We start from the raw sequence: 27,710 nt of genomic DNA, 5'->3' as shown, positions 1-27,710 counted from the left end.
GATGCAGTGAAATTGAGATTTTACTGGAAATAGAATTTTCTCAATAATTTTTTTTCCTATTTATAGCATTTAGTAGTATTGTTTCTGTGTAAACTCTGTAAGATTAAACACCAATTGCAGTGGTCCTCGTGTTTCAAGAGTGAGTTCAGACTAGGAAGAAGCTTATCCCATAAAATAGTAATGATGTCTAGTGAAACCTGCCTAGCCAAGTTTTCTTACAAAATTCCCCTAAAAATACTGCTGTCTGATCGTATACTAATTTTGTTGTTGTTGTTGTTAAATGGATCTGAATAGGAGGCACTTATGTAATAAATATATTTATCCCAGTCATTTTGTTTGGATTTAGGGGGGTGGGGGAAGAAAGCGGTTTGGAGGGGTGAAAGGGAAGGCTTTGATTTTACATTAAGAAAAGGCTCTGAAAATGTTGCCGGATCAGTTGATAGATCTGTGTATCCACTCCTCTTTTGTGAAATGGAGATGATGATAATATTGTTTTTCATTATCTACTGTGGGTTAAGACCATTAACTGGTAATTTTCTAAATCTTGTAGCTATTTAACTACTAAAAAGCAGTCTTACAAAGAATACTGAAAAGCTTTAGTAGAAAGTGAGAACTTACCAAATGTAGTGGTGAAGTAAAACAATGTTTTAAAACAATATTAAACTATTTTAGAAGGTAATGGCTATCATAGGAGTATTGTAGATACCCACAGATCTCTAATATAGATACCTAATGGATGGATTTTGTGGAAAAACTGCACAAGCCAGGTTTGGTTCACCTTTTCCTCTCATCCAAATTACAAAGTAAGATTTATGCTGAACTCATTTTATATTGCTTTTAATAACAACCCCAATTTGAATGACTTTTAACAACACACTTAGATCTTTATTATGTGCTTTTTAATTTAGATCCTTGGTGAGAAAGGATGTGTCATGCTTATGGTGTATATGATTAAAAGGTATTATTTGCCACTAAATTTTTTTTTAATTCTTTTTCCAGGACTTAGTGATTCCAGACCACTGTTACTGAAATGATATTACAGAAGACTACGATTTTATTGTGTTGGTTGGATGAAACCCTAATATTTATTTTCAGTGAAGTGGGTAAAACCCCCTAACAGCAGTTTACATGTGTAGGTCACTGCGTTACTGTGTTAGTCATTGTCTCTATGCAGCAATGACAAGACTTGAAGAAGCAAACAGAGAAGTGAACATGCACTCATCAGTCAGATACCTTGGCTATCTTGCCAGAATCAACCTACTTGTTGCTGTTTGCATGGGTCTTTATGTCAGATGGGAAAAAACTGCAGATGCACTGATTTTGGTAATATTTATTCTGGGACTCTTTGTTCTTGGAATTGCCAGCATACTGTACTACTATTTTTCAATGGAAACAGCAAGTTTGAGTCTCTCCAATCTTTGGTTTGGTTTTTTGCTTGGCCTTCTCTGTTTTCTTAATAATTCTGCCTTCAAAACAGATGTGAAAGAAGAAGCTACTAAATATTTGCTCCTCTCTGCCATTGTTTTAAGGATATTATGTGCTTTGGTTGAGAGGATTTGTGGTTGTATCCATCATCGACCAACTCTGCTGACAACAGTTGAGTTTTTGGAGCTAGTTGGATTTGCAATTGCCAGCACAACTATGCTGGTAGAAAAATCTATGAGTATTATTCTGTTGGTCATGGCTTTGGCCATGTTGATTATTGACTTACGTATGAAGTCTTTTTTGGCAATTCCAAATTTGGCAATTTTTGGAGCCATTGCATCCTTACTCTTTTTTCCATCACTGCAAATCCCCACAAACCCATTTGCCTTGGCATGTTTCTTCAGCTGCCTGATTTCAGATCCCCTTCTCGATGTTTACTTCAGTGGACTTTCAGTTACTGAACGATGGAAGCCCTACTTGTACCGTGGTAAAATCTGCAGGCGGCTTTCTGTCATCTCAGTTGGAGTCATTGAACTAATCTTTTTCATTCTTGCAGCCTTTAAACTACGTGATTTGGATCTCTGGTATTTTGTGATACCTGGTTTTTCTATTTTTGGAATTTTCTGGATGATCTGTCATGTGATTTTTTTTATAACTCTTTGGGGTTTTCACACAAAACTAAATGACTGTCACAAGGTATACTATACCCACCGTGCAGAAAACAACAACCTTGACAGAGTTATGGCATCTAAAGGAATGCGTCACTTCTGTTTAATTTCGGAACAGCTAGTATTTTTCAGCCTTGTCGCGACTGCTGTTTTGGGAGCTGTTTCTTGGCAGGTAAATAATAATCTCTTTATCTTGATCTCCCTCTTGAGAATGGTCCTGAGACTTGCTGGCTTCTTAAAATTCCTGTGACTTTTGATGGTGTGCTGTGGCTCAGCAATTCAGATTTGGAACCCTTGGTTTCACCAACATGCACTTTGAATTTAACACTTTGTGCTGCCTTGACTGTGGCCTGTTAAAGCAACTGGAACTTACCAGCTTTCTTATGTTGGCAGAATGGAAGAGTTAACACTTCCAGGGCAAAAGAAGTGTGCAATTTTAAGTTGACCTATTTATGAAATTATTTTGCTTTTGAATTTATTGTGCCATAAAATTTTCAGAGTCAGTCCCGGTGTTGAACCCTAGTAATGTACGCCATATTGAGGGCTTTTCTTGTGGAATTTTAATTGAATCAAGGCAAATTCATGTTTTAAGAATGTATTTTTCAAGAATTTTGTTTTGCATTTAACCATTAATGTGGACTTAAAGATCAGCTGATAAACTGGTAAATTGTTGGTGTAGCATGTGCTCTAAGTGTCTTATTTTCAAATCTGGTTATGCACCACAAGATATGTCCTCTGAAAGACTAGTTCTTAAAATCAGACATCGTTCTTTGACTTTTCTTTCCATTTCTAAGTTAAGGACATTGTCTTTTCTTTAGCAGAAGGTATACATTTCTCTCAAAATGTTTGTTCAGTGTCCAAATTAAAGTACGTTGTGCATTGTCAGTTACAGCAGGGTGTTTGGTGACTGTTTTCTTTTTTAAGTTGGTCTAAAACAAGACCACAATCACTTTTGTACCCATGCATCTGTTAAATGTATTACATATATAATAATATATAAAAATTATATATTATTTATGGCAGATCCATTTTACAGAAATGTCTCTGTAGTGTTTCCTAAACCATTTACTGTCCACTCCTGCACATTTTCTTAGATTAAACAACTTCGTGGATGAAAGTTGGGAAAGGACTGTTATTTTGTGAGGTTTTGTGTGTTGTTCTTTTTGTTTGGTTTGGTTTTGGCTTTGTGGAGGGGGGTTTGTTTGGGTTTTTGGGTGGGTTGGGGTTTTTTTTTATGAAGAGCATTAGAGGTTAACAGACAAGCCTGGGAGGAAGGCTGGGTAGTTTTGCTCTTTCTTTGGAAAAGTATCAGCACGTATAGCTATAGTGTGGGGACTTGCAGAAATGACAAAAGGAAGAAATAGAACGAAAAAGAAGTAGAGAAAATAAATCCCCAAAATGTATTTACATAAAGTGAAGGTGCTAATGCACCAGAATAAATGGAAAAGTGGTTAGGGAGACAGAAGCAATAAAGATGGAATATCAGCATGCTGATATTGCTAACTTCCATGCATTTTCTTCTGAGAATTGGGTGATTTTATCAAAATCCTAGTCTTTAATTTTATCCAAATCCTAGTCTTTTAATTTTTATATGCCAGATGACTGTTTTTCAGTAAAAGCAACTTTTTATCATCTCTATCAGATAGTTTTATTAATTTCTCTGTCCTTGCCCTCCTCTTTTAACATCCTGAGACTCAATACTTAATAATGACATAGTTTTAAAATTACATGGATGGAATCACTCCACCTAGTTACACCTAACAAAGCAGTCAGAACAAATCAAGTGCGTAAGTTGTTCAGACAGTCGCTGGAAAGAGGCAGTTTCTTTTGGTGGTGCCCAGAGCCTGTCTGTAGGGAGTTTACCACCAGACTTGGACAGGATCTGCTGCTGTAGCCCTCCAGGGCAACAGCTCCCTCTCCCCATACCGTCTCTTTAAAGCACACAGGCATCCCTTAGCACTGCTTCAGTACTGTAAGCTGTGTGGGTAAGCAGGGAGGATTGGATTCGGATTCATACCCATCTTGTTACTTTTTTCTCTTCACATTTATGGATAAATTCATTGTAATTTTTTTCCGTCTCTGTCTTCTGCTGCAAAATACCTGCAACTGTTAACATGTCTGGTAATTTTCAGTCCTCTAATCTGAAGAAGTGCTCTGAAGTGACTTGTGCAGGACCATTCACAAGAAGCAAACTGGCAATGTAGCTAAAATCTTAGTGTTTGTTACTGGCTAATTTCAGTTTTTAGCGTCCTGTGTGTAAATAAGATAAGCTGTTGCTTACCTCCTCTGTCTGATAGGTTGCGTATTTGCCTATCAGTGGGAGAAGGAGTAATTGTAGTGACAAATGTGAAAAGCTTCAGACCAAATACTTTCACTTGTCAGGAAATCTGGGGGGGTTTTATTAGAATAATTAATTTTGAGTAGATCATTACATTTATGTTTCTTTTACTATTTTTATATTTCTTTCATCGCGTATTTGTAGTAATGAATTAGCTTTAAGATTATGAATGGCAGTGGTCTCCAACCAAAAGCATTTCTACTTCAAAAAACATCACGATGTTGTCCTTGCTGTGTCTGTTTCATCAGTTGTCAGAAAATGAAATACTTTATCAGACCTGGCCAGAACATAATTTAGTAAATGGACGTATCATTTATTACAGTAATTGCAGGAAGCTGTGGTCTTCTCTGTATTTTTCTGGATAGTGTCAGATTTCAAAATAATTAGAAGCAAGCAAGCAATGATGCATAAGCACACAATTTACTCTCTTGCAGGGAATTTGGGGTTTTTTTCTAGAGGTTTAAGGAAATGTGGTTTTTCTTCTTTGCAGGGAGAATTCAAGGCCTTAAAACTCTGCTTTAGAATCCTTTGCTGGATTTTGCTGTTTCAGGAGATCTAACTAACAAGCTCAAGAGAAATGCAGCAAACAAGCTTCTCCAGTGAATACGTACTTTTCTTATGGTGATTTATATTTATTGTAACAGTTAAAGAGACAAATCAGACTTAGACATGATCACTGTCAGCCTTTCCTCTTTAAAAAAGTATTAGTTATTGCTAAATACTTAGTGGTTTGGGATTTCAGGGTTTTGTTTGGTTCAGTTTTGCTGCAGAAAAAAGCTAGTGACATCAGTATGTGGTAGAAAGAGATCTTAGGGCTGTGTTAGATGCCTTTCTATGAAAGCATCATCTTAATGTTATTAGTGGTCAAAAAAGCAAATTAAATATTGAGAATTAGTAGGAAAGGACTGGAGGTATCATTATAGCACTGTATAAATCTGTAATTAAATATTCCATATTTTGAATAACTGCAATTCTTGTTTGCCATCCCATAGATAAGAAAACAAAGGTTTAGAGAAGGGCAACAAAATTCATTATAGACATGAAATAGTTTACATGGAGGGAATGAATAAACAAGGATGCTTCATTCAGGAAAAGAGAAAACTAAGTGAGAATATGATGAACATATAAAATATGTGTGATGTAGGAGAAGGTAAACAGTAAGAGACAATAAAGGATCAGTTTCAGTGCAGCAGTTGAGGGAACCAAGTTGGCAAGAAGCAGGTTAGAGCCAGACAGGTGGGAACAGTTCCTCATACTGTGCTGAGTTAGCTCTAGGGCTGTGTATCGCACCATGCTGCCTGTGCCAGGAGGTTGCAGAGGCTCAGGAGGAAGCTGGACAAGCTGATGGAAAGAAATTCACTGAAGTTGGCTTACTGTATGGAAACCACATCTTGCTTAGGAAGTCCTTGAGTCACCAGTGGTTGGAGTGCTCAGGAAACATGTCCTTACAGTGTTTCCTAGGCGTCCATTTGGCCTCTTTGGAGACCAGACATTCTTCTAGATGGACCTTTGGTGCAGCCCAATATGGCCACTCTTACATTCTTATATTATTGACATTTTTTTTACTTAAATTTTCAACATTTTTTCCTTAACATTCTCTTAGGAATGCCAAGTGTTCCTCAGTCACAAGTTCCTGAAAATGTGTTTGCTCTTTTTAAATTGTTTAAAATATTTTATATATGTGTAAGATTAACAGTTTTCAGTCTTTGAAACTTCAGTTTGGGATTTATGTAGTCATTTTAGTAAGTGCTAATAATATTTGAAATCTGTTAAGTGTCACCTGGAAGGTGAAGCATTTTTTATTTATACCTTTCCTCACTCTAAAGATGTACTGAAAGCTTGTTAAATGATACTGCATTTGATAAGAGGAGTGGCTTGAAATCACTTCATGGTCTGCCACTTGACCTCCTACATAATGAATAGAATTAGCTAAAAACCTGAGCCTTGGAAAGGTACTTCCTAATAGTCAGCTATAAATAATTAGCCATAGCATATAAAAAAAATCTAGCGCAGCTGTGTGTGTTAGGTTACAGTCAGAAACAGGGTGATGGAGGACAGGGGTTCTGTTTCATGAAAAACTTTGTTACAGGCACATTATATATGCCCTTTTAATGTTTTTAATAACTGTAATATCTGTGCATCATATAACTCTCAAGTGTATGAAAGGTCAAGACCTAAAGAGACAGTTATCTGCTAATTGGTGGCTAGAAGTACCCTATTTGATTAAAATTTCTGGAAAAATATCAAATCTCCTTTTATGGAAAGGCTTTTAAAGTCAGGTCAGTTAACTTGCTTTTGCACATACAGTGGTTTTCTGACTCATGCAGAACTGTTGAGGCTGGAAGTCCTGTTACCCAAGGACCTTTCTTTAAGAAGAGCTTAGCTCTTGTAATAAGCCAAGGATTGAATCTCTCTCTTCCTGGTGCTTTGGTATGTGCTTGGAAAGAACTGTGACTTCTGAAAGCAGAATCTCTGACAGATTGAGCTTTAAAATGCAAAGAGCAGAATTGTCAGGTCACTCTGAAGCTGGAGGATGAGTTCAGGAAGCACAAGAAGTGTAAAAGTAATTTGTTAAAGCTGGTTGCATTCAGGAATGGAGTACCAGCTTCTCAGTGGTGCATATTTCAGTTGGGGCATGATCTGCTTTTGAGAGTAATCCCTCATTTAGCTGCAGAGGAAAGACACCTTGCCTTGTTGGTAGAAATACATTGATATTTTCCTTGCAAAATCTGCTGGAAGTGTTCAGCACCTGCCTTTACATTTGTTTGAGTAATTTCAGTCAGATCAATAGATGCTTTAACTTCAATTTACTCATTTCAGCAATTACTCATGTGCTTGTCCATATTAGGCGCTTGGATGGGACAAGATCCAGCAGAAGTCATGCAGATGACTCAGGCATTACTTTCAGAAGCCAGTAAAATGATGAAAAATTTACAGATGCAGGTCTTGGAATTTGCGAGCAAAGATCTTGGAAAGGTTTGGAGGACTTTTTCTCAGAGACTTAAAATCAGGTTTTGTTAAGTGCTCTATGCCAAAGGAACTACAGGTTTTCTGAATTACTGGCCAAAGAGAATTATTATCCCTGGAAGACTTGTATTTAATACTACCAAGAGAAAAATCAACTATATCAGAGGCAGGTAAAGTAATAGAATGAAGTACTTTCAGTAATTTTTTTTTTTAAGTGAATTTTATGGGTTAGTAAAATAATAGTATTCATTGAGTACTTGTACTTAAATGGACAGTAGTATTGAACTCAAATTATTTATGGAGGAAAAGTTGTATGTATTGTACGTATGCGCATTTTCTTGTTTTGGGGACAGTTAGTGATTTTGTAGTCTTTATTATGGTGTGATTGCCTGGTGTTTCTTGAAAGCTCAATTTACAATATCTTATTAAAGTTGAAGATAGTGACTTTTTGACTTCTCTAAAAGCAGGATTATTTTCTGAATAGTAAGACGTTTTCTCAGTAACATCTATATTTACTTGCACATAGTTTTGTTAACATCACAGATAAGGTAACTTTTGAATGTGAATCATATCTAGTCTTTCTCCTTCATTTCCCTCTGCTTTTCTTACTGACTTCTATGTTTAATCGAGTCCTCTTCGGGCTTTCCTTGTCCAGTTTAATGGGTTTTTTTTATTTTTTCCCCCAGATCCCGTGCTGCATCCACTGACCTTTCTCCATGTTTTATCAGAAAGCCATGCCACTCCTGTTTTTTTTTAATTCCTAGTCATCTTTAGTCCCCACCTTTCTTTTCCTCACTGTCAGTTTTTCTCCTTCTTGCTGACTTGCATATCTGTCTCACTATTTGTTCACAGCCTTGTTCAGTTTCTTTTGCAATACTGTTATTCCCTCTTTCCCTACTATTTCATCATCTCTTAAACTGGATCCTAAATCCCCTTGCTCACTGCTCATCATTTCTTCTCAAACTCACTTGCTATCCTGTTTATTTTTGCTGCCTGTCTTCCTCTCTGGGGTAGGTGCTCAGCCCTCCTTGGCTCTCTACCTGTCCAGTTCTGTCCCAAGGGCAGTGTCAGGTTGCCTGCTGACATCCACAGAGGCAGCACACCTTGCTGCTGTTGCCATCGTTTCCAGAGGCCCTAGGTCACAAAGGGGATCTCTGGTGACAGGAGAAACAAAGTATTCATTGTTAGTCTAAAGTATCTGCTTTATGTGTTAAGCTTGCTGTCAAAGTCTCATTAATATGAGAATTCCCATTTTTATATTAAAAAAAATCGTATGCTTTTAAATTGACAACCGCTCCTGGATTTGCTGGGACAAATGCATGTAGACTGAAGCACAGACTTTCCTGTGGTTAGAACAGGAGTCAGGGATGGGAAACATAATAAATTAAATCCATCTTCCAGTGAACGTGACAGCTATTTTCTGCAAACTGTTTTCTAGATTTTCCCAGTGCTGTTTTAGTAGTCAGAAGTAATGACTTATTTATTGTTCTCTAGAGACTATTCTTTCATTCAATAACTTTTTATAAGACTCTTTCCTCTGTAGTTGATCTACATTGTAACTTTACAAATTTTGTCTTTAAGCTTCTTTTTACCTGTAATATACATATCTTGTTTTCATTTGGAATAAGTTATCCATCAAATATTTGTATATAGATTAGTAATCACATTATTCTTTTTCTCCTGAGCCTTCTCCATCATGGAGCGTATATTTATTTGTTTTTGCAGAATCTCTACAGAGGAGCTAAGTAGAACTGTGTAATTTTTTTATACATTTACGTGTGTGTATGTGTATATATATATATATATATATATATATATATATATATATATAAAAAAATAGGTAAATATTATTCAGCTTGGATAATGGACAGCAGGGCAGATTTTTTTCTTGGAAATACGCAGAGACATCTTTGTAAACCTCCTCAGTTGCTGGTCTGTTGCATTTAATCCTGGGCAGCCTGCTGTAGGTGGCCACATTTGAACAGCAGGTTGGACCAGTTGATTTCCAGAGGCCCTTTCCAACCTCAACCATTGAGGGATTCTGTGATCATCTTAGTTGACATATGTTTAGTAATTTATTTCTATTTTAATCAGAAGGGGTCTTCTGTGGGGCTTGGTAACTGGCTTCCAATTTAAACTAACATTTCTTTTTTTCTTCTTCCTAGTTATTTTTGTCTGTCACATATCAGTAATACTCCATTGTTAAATACAGTTCCAGAACTTTTCCACTTCTAACAGTGGTTTACTCTTTGGGACTGGAGTTGTCCTGTTCATGAATATAAAATTCTATATCTTGGCTGTAAAATAACTAAATTCTTCTGGTGTTTTAACAGTTACGTTTAACAATAGGCATTTCTTGAAAAGCTAAAGAAAGTGGAAAGACAGCTAATGAATCTCACCCATCTTTTATTGTCTGTCATTTCAGTCATCAGAGGCAAGAATGATTTTTTTTTTAACCTTTTCTATGTTATTTGAAATGAGAACACTCTGTGTATTTCCTAAATATTCCTTTAGAATAAGACAAACAAAGGCAAAAACCACCAGAGATAAAATGGCTTCTCATGTTTTCAGTGGGATCGCCAAGACAGTCACTGTCTTCTGTTTGCTTTTTGAGCAGTCTGTCTGGAATCGATGGGCACTTAGAGTACAGGGATGTACTTCAGGCTGAGATTGCCAGTGCAGCTGAAAACAGAGTGAAAATTGTTTGAACAGATGAAAGAACAAAATCCCTTTCTGGCTCTGCCTATGCATCCATGGCCATCTGCTACATTAAGGACTAGTCATCAGATCTTTTGGATTTAGTAAAGTACTGACAGTCTCCACCTGGCATCTTAGCTGTTATCTTAAAAGAGGGACCATCTTAGCTGTTATCTTAAAAGAGGGACCAATCCTCAGATTTACTGTAATTACCAACTTAATTAGATACTATTTCTTGCTATTTCAATTACTTATAGTATAGATATTTTAAAATGCCTCCAGTCATTTTTTGCAGAGCTGAATTAAAACTTTTAATCAGTCTTACTAAAGAGCTGCTCTAAACATCATTAATCATTCTTGTATTTGTTAGTGATATACTTCTTCTAAATCGAAACTGTTGAAGAAGTGCTGACAGCAAGTGCCAGCATCTTTACATTAGATAGATTACTATACATGTAAAATATCCATACTAACAATACTTTCCTACTTCATAGCATAAGATGGCCTACTAAATGAAGATGAAACTTCAGATGGAGCTGAGTTGATTCATAACACTGTAGAATTTCCTATTCCTTGTCAATACTTGGTACAAACTCAAGACAGGATACAGAAAAGGTAGATCACTGAGATGATCCTTACAGTTTCTATATAGGATCCTTATCTCGCAAGTACTTGTGAATTTTCTTGCCGATATCTTCATATTAGTAAAAGTACCTTCAACAATTAAATGTAAATATTTTTTTAGAAGTCAGACTCAATCAGAAGTTTGGTGAACACTGTTAATCTTTGTGATGATTTCAAGTTGCGTTATTGTAGAACACTGTAGACTTAACTTGCAAATGTTTTAGGGAATTAGGGAAATGCAAGGAGTGTTTAGAACAACACAGCATGTTGTAAGAAAACATTACAATAAAATTCATATAAAGTAATAATATAAAACTATTCTTTAGGTTATTATGATAGTTGTAGTTTTTATGGGCGGATGTGGTTTTTATTTTGTAATATGTTCACTCTGATCAAAACACTAATGCAATATAAGATCAGTTTGCTCACACATGATCCAGGAAAAGTAATGTTTATGTATGCCATTTTCACATATCATGGAAAAACTGAATTTGTTGTAAAAGTGCGTTGTAGTACATACCAATCCGTGCGTTGAATCTTTCCAAGCTTAGAATCCTCTGACTAATCATGAATAGGAAGCTTTGCCAGACAAGTCCTTCAATTTCTGCATGATGCAAGTCATCCTCTTTTTTTGTAACTTGAAGCAAATTATCCTTCTGTTATCTACAGTTGCAAAAGTAAGTCTCCAAAATCTTGAAACTAATGTAGATAGAGAACTCCACTATTTCATCAGTCTTTTATTTTACAAGGTTTCTGTAGAAAAAAAACTAACCAAATCTCTGTAAGTTTTTATTGCTGCTGCTGCTCTGAGTCTTTTTCATATTCAGAGTGGGAAACTGAGTTTTAGGAAACTGAACAACAAAAATGAGCAATTTCTCCCGATACATTTGAAACAAAAACGATATTGTCTTAGTTATAGGATTTTTTTTCTCCTTATTGACAACAAAACAAGTTGAGGTTGCACCATAATTGTTAGAGTGTTCTAAGATTTCCTGTCTTCTGGTGATTTCAGGTAATTGTATGGATTTTGAGGAAATTATTCTGAAAATCTTTATTCTCCCACACAAAGCTCAGTATGTGAATGCTTCTCTGCACTTGTCTTAAATACGTTCCATCTTCTAACTCACTCATTGATCCTGACCCTCTGAGCCTGGGACAGGGAAAGGATTGTATCTGGAAGGATGCAAGTTATCTCCTGAGGTGGCTAAGAAAATTATCTACATAAAAGTGGTTGTGAATCTCCTATGATGTATGTGTGTGTGCTTCATAGGCACACATTGCTCCTTGTAGATTCAAATTATTAGCACCAAATCATCAAATTACATTATAGTATGTAAAATCAGATTGCAGTATTAACACTAGCATTATCACCTGTTGATGAACTGGCTATATCCAAATGTTAGCAAGTCAGTGAGCATATTACTTGCACTTTTGTGATAAAGGTGTGCAGGGCTGTCAGTAAAGGGAAGCTGTTCCTGGTTGTTCTGTAACATGATTTGATGTCAACTCAATGTCATGTCTTCATCTTCTTGAGAGCTAGAAGTTAAATAAGTAAACTTTTCATTTGTCATTAATTTTATAAAGCATAGTAGGAGCTGGGTATAGTTTTATAGTGGTTTCAGATGTTGGAATTTGAGAATAATGTTATCAGTTACCAGTTAATATCAAAATCTGGTGTTAGATGGTGTTCATGGTTAGAAGTATTACTGTCACCATTTCAAGGACACATAGGTGAGATTCTTCCATCGGAAGTGTAATGGGGCACTTTTAAAAACTGGGACAGGTAGCAAACAGTATTCTTCCTTAGGGCAGAAAGCACATTAGATGGATAAAGCTGTTCTTTCAGACTAAGTCATGTAATATTTATGTGTTTGAAACTAAATGTAGTTGAGTTAATGCCGTGTGCCAACAGGAACTTAGTTGGCTTAGGTGTCATTTTTTTCCAGTATAATTTACTTTGCAAATGATTAATAGTTGTATCTATGTGTGAAGCTGAACTACCAGATAACATCAAATCACTGAGTATTAAACAGTAAGGCAATATCTAGATTTGTAAAAAACATGAATGTTGTAGATTTATGTAAAGAAGGCGAATAAAACATAGATGTGGTCAGAGGCCACAGGACTCTTCTCAGGATGGAAATCTGTAAGCTGTTATTTCCTTTGCTGCATAACAAACATTAATATTTAATAACTGCACCATGGATATTAAAGTTCTCAGTTATTATATAATACTGTTTCTACCTTTCCTAAAGCATTTAATGCCTCATTAAACCCATTCACATCATATTAATTAAAGTGATTCTCTAGCTGTTCTGCCTCTCACTGACAGCTGGCATTTCAGAAGTCCGTTTTTATTTTACTCGTATTAGTGGTTGAGACTTAACTTTTGAAACTTCTATTTTTTTTACAGAAATCATCAATGTGTCAGTGAGTGTAATCTTTTCCAAAACTACTTTTTACCTACAAAACAGGAAGGCTCAGGGTAGAGTATTGGCTCTGTGAATACTACAAAGTTCTGTAGTGAATATCCTTTCTCCTCTGATATTTATGCAGCTGATAAAAAAATTGTCTTTTTAATTGCAGTGTTCATAAATGTTCTCAGAATCCATCTTTTGTGTGATACATTCCACAAAGGGTATTCTAAAAACGGTGCTAAAAAGCAAGAATAGTTAAATCTGTATTTTTAATGATGCAATATATTATGGTACCATCTGATGCTAGGTACATAATATTCTGTGTTGTGCTTTACTGATTAAGGGCTGACCCTGCAGATATTTAGATATTTTACACACATAAATAATTTTGTGGCATTTGATTTTCCTGCTTAAATGGGTAAAGCTAAGCTATGATCTAAGTCCTGTGCTGTTAGTGTTTTCAAATACATTCCTTTCAGAAGAGTGATCCCTGCTTACCAGCCACCTTCTCCCCAGGTCTTTCATTTGCCTTTAGAGTACTTCACCATATAATATGTGGAAAAATAATAACTATATAATATGTACAATTACTTGCATGTTTCAGGACCTAATTATGTGTGATCACAGTGGATTATTCATAAACTATAACCAACAGACAGGAAGCATTTTTCATGCAATATCTAAATATCTCAATTTTCTTTTTAGCCAACCAATGGGATCTTCATGAGTGCATTTCTCATCGTTTTACCTCTGGAGTCCATGGCTCATGGGCTCTTCCATGAGCTGGGAAACTGCTTGGGAGGAACATGTGTTGGGTATGCTGTTGTGATTCCCACCAACTTTTGCAGGTATTGTTACCATGTATTTTAAGTTCACAGTAGCATAACTGTACTGTTAGCTCATAGAGGCAATCCAGTGCTGTTGCTAATGATTTTCAATAATTAAATACTAATTTAAATAATAGGCAGAATTTGTATTTTTCCTTTTCCTCACATTCCAAAAAGAATAAGTAACTCCATCTCCACCTTTTTATATGTATTTAATTTGCTTTTTGAAAGCCAGTGAATGCACACAAGTCTGTGGGACCGAATGGGTTACACCCAAGGGTGCTGAAAGAGATGGCAGATCTGCTCGCCAAGCTGCTGTCCATGATTTACCTGAAGTCATGGCTAACTGGGGAGGCCCCATTGGACTGGAGGGTGGCAAATATGACACCCATCTACAAGAGAGGCAGAAAAGAGGATACAGGAAACTATAGACCTCTCAGTCTGACCTCGGTGCCAGGGAAGGTCATGGAGCAGGTCATCTTGAGTGCCATTACAAGTCATATGAGGGACAACCAGATGCTCAGGCCCAGTCAGCATGGGTTTATGAAAGGCAGGTCCTGCCTGACAAACCTGATTTTTTATGACAAGGTGACCTGCTTATTGGATGAGGGAAAGGCTGTGGATGTTTTCTACCTCGACTTTAGTAAGGCCTTTGACACTGTTTCCCACAGCATTCTCCTGGTGAAACTGACTGCTTGTGGCTTGGATGGACACACACTTTGCTGGGTAAAACACTGTCTGGATGGCCGGGCCCAGAGAGTTGTGGTGAACAGAGTTAAATCCGGTTGGTGGCTGGTCATGAGTGGTGTCCCCCAGGGCTCGGTTTTGGGGCCACTCCTGTTTAACATCTTTATTGATGATCTAGACGAGGGGATCAAGTGCACCCTCAGTCAGTTTGCAGCTGACACCCAGTTGGGTGGGAGTGTTGATCTGCTCGAGGGTAGGGAGGCTCTGCAGAGAGACCTGGACAGGCTGGAGCCATGGGCTGAGGCCAACTGGAGGAGTTTCAATCAGGCCTAATGCCGGGGGCTGCCCTTGGGCCACAACAGCCCCCAGAAGCGCTACAGGCTTGGGGAGGAGTGGCTGGAGAGCTGCCAGTCAGAGAGGGACCTGGGGGTGCTGATTGACAGCCGGCTGAACAGGAGCCAGCAGTGTGCCCAGGGGGCCAAGAAGGCCAATGGCATCCTGGCTTGTGTCAGCAATAGCGTGGCCAGCAGGGACAGGGAAGGGATCTGACCCCTGGACTCGGCACTGGTGAGGCCGCCCCTCGATTCCTGTGTTCAGTTTTGGGCCCCTCACTACAAAAAGGACATTGAATGACTCGAGTGTGTCTAGAGAAGGGCAACGAAGCTGGTGCAGGTGTCCCGATCCAGTGTCAGGGGAGGTTTTAATATGATCCCAAGAGTGAAAATAAGACACAAACGAGGTCAAATGCCATATACCCAAAACAGGTTATTATCATTAAAAAGGTGAAGAGGGGTAGCGATAGGACAGAATGGAAGGAAAAGGCAGAAATAAAGCAAGGATGCGGAATAGGGCTGCAAGAATAGTCACCACCATGGATCCAGCGGCATCCCATTGGTCCTCAGTCTTCAAGTCTTCAGTGGTGGATGCACACATATCTGGCTTCGATGATGGATCCACAAAGGGCAAGATTTTCTGCTGCCTTTTTAAGTTCATCATACCCACTGATCAGCATATCTACTTGCCTTTTTTTTTTCTCTAGTCCAACAGGTTTTGTTGCATCCAGCTTCAAGCGCAGAAATGTTTGGCTCTTGTCAGTTCATTAGCAATGGAGGCAGGGGGTCTGGCCTACACAATAGAGCCACAGATGGCTACAGGATGGGGCCAGCTCAGCACACCTCTGCCCCTTTGAGGCTTATCTAAAGAATCCGCAAGGAAGTGGGGGAGTGCATCCTTCAGTACACTCCCGCTTCTCTGGGCAGCATCCCCCAGACCAATTCACAGGCCACAGCAGCTTCTCTTGGAGGTTTGTAGAGACACAAGCAAGCTTTGAGACAGTCATATGACATTTCAGTCCCTCACAGCAGGGTCTGGAGCACAGGTTGTAGGAGGAGCAGCTGAGAGAACTGGGGGTGTTTAGTCAGAGGAGGCTGAGGGGAGACCTCATCGCCCTCTACAGCTACCTGAAAGGAGGTTGCAGAGAGCTGGGGATGAGCCTCTTTAAGCAAGTAATAAGTGATAGGACAAGAAGTAATGGCCTCAAGTTGCACCAGGGAAGGTTTAGACTGGATATTAGGAGGCATTTCTTTACAGAACGGGTTGTTAGGCATTGGAATGGGCTGCCCAGGGAAGTGGTGGAGTCCCCATCCCTGGAGGTGTTTAACAGTTGGGTTGACATAGCGCTGAGGGATATGCTGTAGTTGGGAACTGTCAGGGGTAGGTAAATGGTTGGACTGGATGATCTTCAAGATCTTTTCCCACCTAGATGATTCTGTGATTTACTCACTGGTCATACATATAGGCAGATTCCACAGTCTATCTCATGCAAGTGAGAATTAAGGCATTTGAGTGCAGATATTTTACATGAGGAGATTTAATAAACCAAATAGGTCAGTTCAAAACAATTTTGAATTCTATTAAATGAGATTGTGTCTACATTTAGAGGACATTGAAATTAGATTTGCAAGTGGACTAAATGTCAGTTACTGGTATTGTGAATTTACAGCTGATTTTTGTTCCAATATAAGTGTCACCAGATAAGAAATGCTTGGGGGTGGAGGGATTTTACTATTACTATTTGCCCATTTGTGTGTTTTTCTTACAAGCGTTAAATTTGCAAATACTATTTTAGCCATATAATTAAAAGTGTATACTCTTTTTTTGTAAACAATAAGCAAAAACTATGTAAGTTATCTATTGCAGTTACAAGAGAGACACAGTAGTAATTTGAAATGAGAGGCTTTAAAAAACTGGCCAGCTTGAGTATGTGTAAAGGATTCAGTGGATAGGGAAAAAAATTAATAGGCAAAGAAACATAAGGTAGCATGCTGATCTTAGATTGCTGTAACTTAAACAGTGTAAAATACAGTAAAAACAAAGTTTTTGAGCTTCTGCTCTACAGTCTTCAGCTGTGCACTCTTAAAAAAACCCTACCTAGTCAATTATTGTTAGGCATTAAAAAAAACTTTTCAAAATTTACATTACAATATAAACACATTATTTTTATTTCCATGGCAGCAATTCTTTCATTGTATTATATTGCTCTGGCTCTGGCAGTTCCCCCTAATTTTTGAGTGAATGGGATACTCTTGAGCAACTGTTTCGGACCTGACAGAACTAAACTTCCTTATTAACAAAGCTTACTGTTTCAATAATGGGCCCAGTCTTTGCTTGTGGAGACAAAAAGTAATGATGCTATGTTGACTTGAAAAAAAAGTGTGTATGTATTTTAATTATATTTTAATATTATTTTTAATATATTTTTAATATATATTTTCTATATTATATATAGAAAGAGAGTATATATAGAAATACAATACAATGAATATGCATATATAACAAAAGAGTCCAAGGGACTCTTCTGTTATATATGCATATTCATGTGTGTATATATACATACACACACACACACACATACATATATATACACACGCACAAACATCTATAAATACATGGTTCATTCCCAGTCTAGTTTGTAATTTTCCTAGAACTTTTTTAAGCTGTTAATACTGTTATCTGAAACGCATTTCTTATGCTGAAAGATCAGCATCTCAACAGCACACACAAGTAAGAATTAGTGTATTTGTGTGAGTACCATATTAAATAAAGGCTAGTTTGGAACAGAGAGAAACTAATTCAGAATATCTGAGCAAAATGTGTACTTGGCTTTCTCTTTAATCTAGAATTGAAAACTAATTTACATGATGTTCTGTGTAGATTAGCACTCATTCTTCCTGCCCCTCTTTTCAGTTGTGTGTGAAAAAGTGCCTGTCAGAAGGCAGTACTTTCTGTGGGACTTAATGAAATTGTTGAAGCCTACCTAGCGTGTTCACATCACAGCTCTTCTCTCTCTCCCTCTGTCTCTCAGCTGCAGGAATAGCATGGGGTTGAGTAAGGATTATGCTTTGAAGTGAAGAAGTGTGACAGAAGAGTGGGGGGGAGAGTGGTCCCTCACTCAAATACAGTATTTTGAATTGTTTATAAACTGTAAAGTTCAAGTTAATTTGAATTTAGAACAGCACTAAAATCAGCAATTGCTAATAGTCCACTAAGCAGGAAGTAAGTATAAATCATAATCACAGCTATTTTTCTTCTCTTTAGTCCTGATGGCCAACCAACTCTTCTTCCACCTGAGCATGTACAAGAGTTAAATCTGAGGTCTACCGGCATGCTTAATGCCATCCAAAGGTTTTTTGCTTATCACATGATTGAAACATATGGTTGTGACTACTCTACAAGTGGACTGACCTTTGATACCCTTCACTCCAAGATCAAGTCTTTTCTTGAACTTCGGACAGCAGATGGACCCAGACACGATACCTACATTTTATATTACAGTGGTCACTCACATGGCACTGGTGAATGGGCGCTGGCAGGTAACTAGTTTTCTTATTAATAGTTTTGATATTGATAAACTTTCTGAATCAATTAATTTGTTCTTTAAAGAATCATACTGGATTGCAAAACTGACGTTTTGGTCACATTTATTATCTGATAGTTCAGAATGGCAACCACTACTCTTTGAAGAACAGGTTCATACAAGCTCCTGGCAGGGAAGGAAGGAAAGGTAATCTACAAGCATGGCTGTTAAGAGATTCAGGGGCTACAAGGAATTATCAAAATAGGCAAGGTTGCAGGCTGATTACCTCTGCTAGTGGAGAGAATGGAGAAATGCTGAAGCCCCTTTTGTATGCAGTTAACTTGATATAAAGAAGCAGCTCTTTCCTTACCTTGCTATGTATGTCAAGTATGTTTCTTCATGAACATCTATGTCAATCTAGTATTTAGTCCCTTTGATAAAAATCCTTTTGCAACTAACTAATCTCACACTTGTTCTCAAAATTGCCTAAATATTGTTGACTCTAAATATACGCTTACAAGTCTAAACATGATTTCATATTCCCCTTACAATTCAACAAATTTTCTTCAAAGATCACTTTTTTCCCCAGAAAAGTAAAGTGGAAATGACACCCTCCTGCTCTAAAGACAGATTTCCCTTGTCTTTTGAGGAATTTGTAATGAACAAGCATAATTTCTTCTCATTCCATGGACATGGCAGAGTGAATTATACAGTGTTCTGTGTCACGGTGTCAGTTAGGCTGCCATGAAGGACTGCATTCATGTCCTGAAGATGTGCTCTGTTTTTTTTTTTTTATATAAGATAGAATCAATAAAATAAGTAGGAGGCAGGTGTACAATCCATACTAGAAAAGCAGGTCTTCAAACATATAGCAAACCTTGTATCATGAAAACAGCTATGGTTTGCTGACAGCCTGGAGTTTGGGAGTCACGCAGTGCAGCCTCAAGACTACAAACCCCTATGTAAAGGGCCTGTTTAATGCCTTGCCATATGGTTAGCATAGACTTCACCATTTTCACTTTTCTTGGCCTGTTTTTGATCTCTTTATAATGAGCAGTCCTATCTCAACTGTATTTTTTGATAAACCTACCAAAGTTTTCAAATCATTGGTAGATTTAGCCTTGATCTTCTGCTGGAACTGGGCTTCTGAGGTTGCTGTGTGCAAAAAGTGAATCTTTTAGTAAATGCATTGAAAATTTGCAACTTTTTTTCTTCCTGGGACAAAATTAATTCTCTTGGATAGCACTCTACCTGCAGGCTCCTGGCTGTCATAGTTTCTCTCCAGGGGCATGTGCCTTCAACAGTGTACACAGATTTGTGTTTTGTGTCTGGTCCTGCTGAGGTGTTCAGGCACTGGTCACTTTTTGTCTGGAGGCCGTATGCCTGCTTTGGTGCAACTCCATGCCCAAACTTAGACCTGCTGAAGAGCAACGTGTGTTTTTTTTCTCAGAGGCTTCATCTGTGTCAGCTGTACTCTGACCTTAGCACGAGTGATATACTGCAGTGTATGTCAGGGTAGATGAATGACTTCTCTGACAATAGGGTGGTTTGTCCATAAGAGCAGTTGCCTCTCTGTGCAGTTGTTGAGTCTGTGCACACATTCTCTGAAGCAGGCTAGCAGCAGAACTCTGCCTCCCACCCATGGCTCTGTCTGGCAGCATTGACACAGTTAGCTTTCTAGCACCTACAGACCCAAATGTTGCTCCAAAATTGGGCAGCTTCCGGCCCAGTCCTGGCTTACATCTGGCCAGCCTGGATATAGTGTGACAGGGGAGCTCAGGTCTCTGTATGCCTGTTCAGGTAGTTGTAGCCTAAATTAAACTCCGCCTTCACTTTTTGGATAACCATTAAAATAAATTAAAATAAAACTAAAGTTTCTGTGCTGAAAAATACATCTTTTAAATGCAGTGGTGTTCAGCTTTCTCACAAAGCTCCTTTTCAGTTCTCTGTCCAAGCACACCTTCAGCTTCTACTTGAAGATACATATAGTCACATAAAGGAGAGGAACAGGCACCTGTCATGTCTTGCATCCTTTTTCATTATTAATTTTAGACAAATCATGGAGTGTAATGTCATACTCCTTCCAGATAGCACTGCTCCTGAATGTAACTTGAAGTATAAACTGAAAAGATGAAGGCTGTTTGATTGTGTAATTGTACTGCATGTAATGGACAGTGGCGTTTCATGACAGATGGAACATTTGGTCATCATCTTCTGTAATGTGTACTGTCCTCTGACCTCTGGAGAGGATGAAGAGAGATGGCAACAATGAAATACATTTGTATGTAATAGAAAAAGTAGTGTCTCACTGCCGGCCTATGCCATGATATGGCACAGCAGCAGCAGTGCAGTCTTTGCTTTGTAATGACATCTTTTAAAGGAGGCTTACTGGATTTATTAGTTCATTAATGATGTTCCTCTGTTGTTGGAAGCTGAGATGCAACACAGTGGTGTATAAAAGAAACTGCTAACTAGTCATGCATAAAATATGAGCAGTCAAATGACTTGGAAGGTCATATTCTCTGAGTGAAGGCAAAAGCAAGAGCTGGGCTAATGAAGCTTTGTCTCTGCTGCTGAAACTGTAAGCATAACTGCCTGTGAAACCTGCCAGAGAGCCAGATATGGCCAGACACATCAATTTCTTACACAGCTTAGTGCCTAAATCTTGCACTGGCTGATAAGCCCATGTATTTGAGGTCAGTAGGGTTAGAAGCTGGAGCATGTGTTTGTGGGTGTGTGTATGAAAGATGAGATGGTTTTCTTTGGGTGTTTCTATCCAGTAGTGTTTAGAAATCACCTGCACCCCTGCATAGTTACTGTAAATTAAAGGGGTTTTATAAGCATTTAAAACATAAAGAAATTTTTACTGCTAATTGACTCAAAAGGCTTACCTAGAACAGAGGAACTGCTTCTGTATAAGTCTCTGCTTTAAATAACTACAGCAATTTGGGGATCATGTACCAAGACAAGTCATTACTTGTCTTGCATATTAAGATTTTTCTTGGTAATAAGTTTTCCAGGTTTGCATTTTTTTTGAGGAAGTTGTAGCCCTGAATTTTGCTTTTAACTGCAAAAGCATGCTCAAAGCTTTAACTCTGAGCTATTAATTTGAAGCACACTTTAGTCAGCCCTTACAGGTAGAAATGTAAATGCTGAAATATGTAGCTATTTTGTTTGAGATTCATCTATGCAGTTAAATTCCTACTAACAAGATTATAAACACTGCTAAATGTACTTATATTCCACAATGAAAAATCAGTATGAAATTAAAATGCAGTTATTTTAAATGACATTTTTCTATCTTTCTTCTAAAAGTTGTCTTTTTTAAAGTTGACATTTTCAGACTAGAATGTTTTTGTTGTAAATCTGTATCATAGTTCCAACCTGCCAACACCTAGACGTATCAGTTCTTCACATTAATAGTCACTGTAGAGCCAATGGAAATTTATTCACCAGTTTGCAAGATGTTTTCCATAGGCACTTGAGTAAGTAGTCTGCTTTACAAAGCTACATAGATCCTGCAGTATCTGTTACACTTTGGCAGGAGTCCCCACGATAGGTAACTTGGTTTAATTAGAATCTGCTCTTTCAAAACATTGTTGGAGCAAGAGCTGAGATGGAACATGAGAAGTTGGACACTGTAGTTGTTTTCTGTGCTGATAGGAAGTAAATATTGTGAAAAAATTCATATGAGATTTTTGTTTCATTGAGTTGTAAGTCCATACCAATTTTAATTTTCTTGAAGCTCTGAAGATGACTGTCTATAGAATGAGTATCTCCATTTCTGGTCATGTGAATTTTTAAAGCCAAAGCGATGGTTGTGCCTGTAGGTGGCTTTCTTGTTGTGCTTTGAAACTGTTAGCATGTGTTGTGTTCAAAAGTCCCCTCTTTCCCTTAAAAGAGGAGTTCCTTTTAATATTAATAAAAACATTTTAAGAGAGTCCTTTTTTTTTTTTTTCTTAAAGTTATTAAGATTTAATACAAAATAAACTCTATTTCAGGCTTTTTTTTCTTGTTTAGCTATTTCCAGATTTCTTCAGCAGGCTGTATTTTCTTTCACTCTGTGAGGGAAGTCCTTTTTTTTTTTTTAAATCAGTGGTCTCATCTGCTACAGCAAGTCAGGTGGAATCAGTTAAGACATCTGTGGAGACCTGCAACATCTACAGACAGGGAGGATCAGTTGAAAACTTCTGTTGTATATGTTCAGGTTGTTAAAATAAGGGATTCTTGCAACCCACAGTCAAAATTCTACAGAGGTTTCTGTTTCTTCATCTAATACTAAATCTTTTTTTCCATGTGGCAGGGGGTGATGCTTTACGACTTGACACGCTTTTGGAGTGGTGGAGAGAAAAGAACGGCACTTTTTGTTCTCGACTTATCATTGTTTTAGACTGTGAGAACTCTCAGCCTTGGGTTAAAGAAGTAAGAAAAGTAAATGACCAGTATGTTGCCGTGCAAGGAGCAGAAATGGCCAGAGTTGTAGACATCGAGGAAGCAGACCCTCCACAGCTTGGTGACTTCACCAGGCAATGGGTTGAGTACAACTGTAACCCCGACAGCAACATCAGCTGGTCCGAAAAGGGCCGTACAGTGAAAGCGGCCTATGGTGTGTCAAAACGCTGGAGCGACTACACTTTGCATTTGCCAACGGGAAGTGATGTTGCCAAACACTGGATGATATACTTCCCACGCATCACCTATCCATTAGTACATTTGGCAAACTGGTTTTGTGGTCTCAATCTGTTCTGGGTCTGTAAAGCGTGCTTTAGGTGCTTGAAAAGACTGAAAATGAGTTGGTTTCTTCCCACAGTGCTGGACACAGGACAGGGTTTCAAACTCGTCAAATCCTAATTAGCAACCAAAGAGAAAATGAAGTGAGAGCTCTGGGAACTTTCTCACTCTACCATACTTAGAAATTTTTATATGACTATTTTTCTCTGAAAAAGTCTGCTACACTCACTTTATTGAGCTCTTTGTGCAGCTACAGTATATGCAACAGTTAGAAACCACAATCTTAAACAGAGGAGGGTAGGACTATGATGTTTGAGTTTTGTTACTGGTCTGTATATACATAGGTAAGAGACTTATTTAATATGACTGTGCATTTTGGAGACAGTTCACATGTTTACATGCATTACTTAAAGCAGCCTTTGCTCAGAGTCACCAGTTTGATGGACAACAGCTCCTGTGAATGTTAGAGCATGCTTATTTGTCATTTATATCCACTATAAGGTTCAAATACAGGAGAGTAACCAATCTAATATTCAAATCAGTTCATATGTCCTTGAAATTATATGGTGAGGTCAAGGGTATTATAAAACAGCACAGAGCCAAAAAAATAGAAGAATGAATAGCCATTGTAGGTAAGTAGCTGCCAAGATTATTTGCTTTTACATCTTCAGCCCCTGCCTCAGTTCTCTACTGCTATCAGTGGAAATTTGCCACAGAAAACAAGGAAATCAAACAACCTTCTCATGTTCTGATGCTGCTTGAGAAAATGTTTTCTGAAGTGCAGTTTTTTTAAAAACTTTTCAGTGTTACTTTCAAAATTCAGCATCTTGCTGGTGATCTTTTTTTTTTTTGTAAATATTCCCAGTAGTTAATTCAAATATGGAATAAAAAGTGCACTGATAATTTTTCTGTCACCTGTTAGGGTGATTCTGTCTTTTCTAGCCTCTTACTTGTTTGTATTTTGAAAAGCTACCCTGAAGAAAAAAAAAAAAAAGCAAAACCCAAGGAATTTAACAAAAAAATAATCCATAGATAAAAAATGGAAATATAAGTGTTGCCTTGCTTCCATGTTTATCTGAAGTCTTTGCTGTGCCTAAAACCTTGATTCTGTAAAATGCTGAGTACAGGACTGGACCAATGAGTTCATTATCTATTAAAACCACAAGCAAAGTTTTTCAGAAAAAATGGATTATTCCCTTAGGACAGGAGTGAATCCTGAGTACTCCTCAACTGTTTTCCCAGACACGAGATCCTAATCTTAATCTTTCCATTTACAGAGACTCTAGAAATCCTGTTCTGGCCTTTCCTCTTTAGTCAGAGAAGTTGCATAGCTTTCTGATCTTATTTTCCCAAATACAGAAAATAAGGAGTGAAACAACTAAATGGCTAAGACAGTACAATTTGTGGTGGGTTTTTGCATATGTGTGTGCAATCCAGTAGATTTAGAGTTTACATTTTCCTGTTTCCATTAGTATTTTAATTAAAATTTTAGGCATTAGCTGATATTTGTCTAAAATATAACTTGCTATTTTTTTAAAAATAAATACTTGAAAATACTCTAGGAGCTCTTTAAGTCTTTGCCATCAAGGGTTTTTCTAATTCCATGTGAACTAAATTAGAGAATCTGCTAACATTGATATCTGTTACTAACTCCTGAAAATAAAATGTGTGATTAATTTGAGATCTGCAAGAGCCAGAGTAATTTACACCCACTAACTTCAAAATGGTGATTTTTGTAGGATTTACAAGTGACAGCCACTAAGTTTCTTCTTTAGTGTGTATTACACAACTTTGTTTAGCGAGACACCACCCCCCACCCTGCTTTCTCCATCCCATTCTCAGTTCCATTGGGTCTTCTCTAAGTAAATGCTGTGATTGCAGCTCTGTCACAGATTTGAGAAGTGGCTTTTCTCAGTGAGAACAGAGGCGCCATCTATCTTCAGGTATCCAGCTTAAATCCCTAACATGGGAGCCTGAGGTAGGGGTCAACTCTTTTAAATCAGATGTGAAAGCTAGACTTCTGAATCCATGCTAGTGACCCGAAGTGCTCCACTTCTCATTAACAGAGAAAAATAAATATTTCCAGAGGAAGACTCATTTGATGTCTATTTTAAGATTAATTTTCCTGTGATTGTGCCTATTAGATTTGTTTTGGGTTTGTTTTCGTATGTCAAAGGTGAAGCAGACAAATCCCTTATGTCTGTTCAATAACCTTAGAGCACTTCTAAGTCATCCTCAGGAGCCTGGGCTGAGTACCTAAGCTCCTCGAACAAGCATGTAAGTTGGATACTTGAAGTTAGGCTGAACGAGCATCTGTCAGGTTGCAGAAAAGTAGCACTGCCTCCTCTGCAGAAGTAATTTTCAGCTATTTCTGGTCATCAACCCTTGAGAGAAGAAAGATTGCGTAAAGGCAGTCATTTGGTTTGTAAAATCATCATTAATTTGACTTCTATTTCAGTAAAAGTTCATCTGGTCATATCATAAACTGTTCCAACTTGAGCGCTAGAACTTTTTAAGGAAGTCCCCATAAAGCAACACTGTAATACCGGATAGTCCCCCTGTGAACATTTGAAAGTCAAAAAGTTAGTCCTTTCTGGTTTGGAAAAGCTTTGAAATTCAATCAATCCTAATACTTCCCGCTAATTATAATGGGTAAATCTTACTCTGTACCTGCCACTGTTAGACTTTTACGGACATCATCTGTTTTGTTTCTTTTTGTAGAAAAAAGGGAAGAACAAAAGTGTGGGACTCCTGACATGTCCTGAGACTGTGAGCAGTATCCGCTCTGCAGTGCAGTGATGGACCTGGCTTTGGGAGGGATGAACACAACAATTGGTGCTGATCTTTGGCCTCTGTTCATTAAATGGTTTCCAGCTTACTTACCAAACTGTTAGATTTTCTCTAGGATAGACTGGGTGATCTTCAGCAGTTTGCTGAAAGTTAGATAACGTTAACTAAAAGTACAGCAAAAAAAGTATTTGCAAAACTAATGTGTTTGTAGAGTTGTTTCAGTTTCCTCCGTGAAAGAACTCTGTAGTTTTCTAAATTTGAAATAGTTTTAAGCTGAGGTATTCCTACTTTTGATTTTGTTATTTTTTTTAAACAGCAAAGGCATGGTGAAAATGCTGTTTTAAACTCAAAGAAATGTTTACAGCCATTGAAAGGATGAGGCCTTTCTGAACAAAGAGACTTGTCTTGTGTGTTTCAAAATATAGTATAACCAGGGCTGTGGGATGAGGAGCCTCAGGAATTCAACAGTGTTAATTCCCCACTTCTACAGTGACTAGTATCAAGGTGTTCTACCATGACCCATGTTCCCAGGTGGAGTTTTTCCCCAACTCCTGGTGCTCACACGCCCCTGCAGGTCTCTGCCTGGCCCTGGGTGTGCCTGAGGGACAGTGCACCAGGAGCCCCTAATCCCAGTGAGCAGTTATCCCTCTGCTGTTCCCTGCATGAAATACAGGGCCAACACCTGACAGAGGAATTTACATCTAATTCCAAAGAATGTTACATATGCTCTCAGTTATGTACAAGTTATTTTTCTTTAGTGGTAACATGCTTAGAAATTGTCTGGATGGAGAAAATGTAGATTTTTTTTTAGAGGATTGTCTCTACTGTATATTCAGACATTTTGTTATAAAGGTTGTTACAAATTTGTATGCAGTAGTAATGTTATATTGACTTTGTTTCGTTTACCTCCTGTATAGTATCAGCCTTGCTGAAACATGCAAATGCACTAAGTCCAACAAATTTAAGTCTTTAAAAGGAATTCGAATTGCAAATTCACGGTAGTATTTTTCTTTGAACAAGTATTGGGGGAAAAAGCCATTCTGCTTTTTTTGCACTACCAGATTTACATATTTGCTGTTCCTTATGCTTTGTATGCCTTGTGATTGTTGTTGTCCAGCCTTCAGTTCAGATTTTTCCCTGAAATAATTTTTTCACCTTTATTAAGTTTTCCCTTTATTTTGCAAAGGCATAACTAATGCTATGCTAGCTGTAAAGCACCGCTGTTGCCAGCAGCAGACAATGTAAATGGGTTAATTTTCTTGTTTATAAATACCTTTCTGTGGGAAGATTTTTACTGGACGTACCAATTTTAGATCTGTAAATAGGGGGGGTTTTGTGTGTATTTGTGCTTTACTTAAATATATTTTGCTGGTTTGGGTGCTCATTTCCATTTCATGTTTTTGTTTATGCCTTGATCACTTCCCAAATTTCTGTGCTCCCTCTTGAATTACATGGGGTTTTTCTGTACAGCTTGTTTTAGAGGTTTTGTGGGTTTTTTTACCTAGAAATTGCAAGCGAGTTTACTGAAACTACCTAAGGATTATTTGTAGTTTAACAATTTAATAGAAATGAGAAATTCTAGTTTACATTATTAATACCTTTCATCTTGTCATTTTTTGTCACTTAGTCAACAAACTAGTAAAAACATAGTTTATACTTTGAGACATTATTTTATAGAGACTT

General features: G+C 37.7%; 1 protein-coding gene across 2 annotated transcripts; it reads left to right on the top strand.

Moving 5' to 3' along the window:
* Nucleotides 1-1,003: 1,003 nt before the first annotated feature.
* Nucleotides 1,004-27,411, top strand: TMEM168 (transmembrane protein 168). Of its 2 annotated transcripts, XR_003399808.1 has the most exons (5): nucleotides 1,102-2,265; nucleotides 13,842-13,984; nucleotides 18,248-18,522; nucleotides 22,810-23,581; nucleotides 25,959-27,411. XR_003399808.1 is itself a non-coding variant. In XM_026862149.1 (4 exons), exons 1-4 carry the CDS (start codon nucleotides 1,129-1,131, stop codon nucleotides 23,355-23,357), a joined length of 2,103 nt encoding a protein of 700 aa, XP_026717950.1. In that variant the 5' UTR covers nucleotides 1,004-1,128; the 3' UTR covers nucleotides 23,358-24,025. The 2 variants fall into 2 exon arrangements, 1 of the variants encoding a protein (XP_026717950.1); XM_026862149.1 differs by lacking the exon at nucleotides 25,959-27,411 and having other exon boundaries at nucleotides 1,004-2,265; nucleotides 22,810-24,025.
* The last annotated feature ends 299 nt before the right edge of the window (nucleotides 27,412-27,710 follow it).

The sequence above is a fragment of the Athene cunicularia genome, assembly GCF_003259725.1.
Source record: "Athene cunicularia isolate RWA chromosome 1 unlocalized genomic scaffold, athCun1 chr1_part2, whole genome shotgun sequence".
NCBI classification, from domain to species: Eukaryota; Metazoa; Chordata; class Aves; order Strigiformes; family Strigidae; genus Athene; species Athene cunicularia.
The sequence above is the reverse complement of the archived record's forward strand: the minus strand, read 5'-3'. Positions and strand labels throughout refer to the sequence as shown.

Bases quoted from the DNA above. Each gene is read 5' to 3' on its own strand.
- TMEM168 (XM_026862149.1), top strand. From the start codon at position 1,129: ATGTGTAGGTCACTGCGTTACTGTGTTAGTCATTGTCTCTATGCAGCA. The intron at 13,985-18,247 runs GTATTGTTACCA...TCTTCTCTTTAG, and splicing joins ATTCCCACCAACTTTTGCAG to TCCTGATGGCCAACCAACTC. The intron at 18,523-22,809 runs GTAACTAGTTTT...TCCATGTGGCAG, and splicing joins TGGTGAATGGGCGCTGGCAG to GGGGTGATGCTTTACGACTT.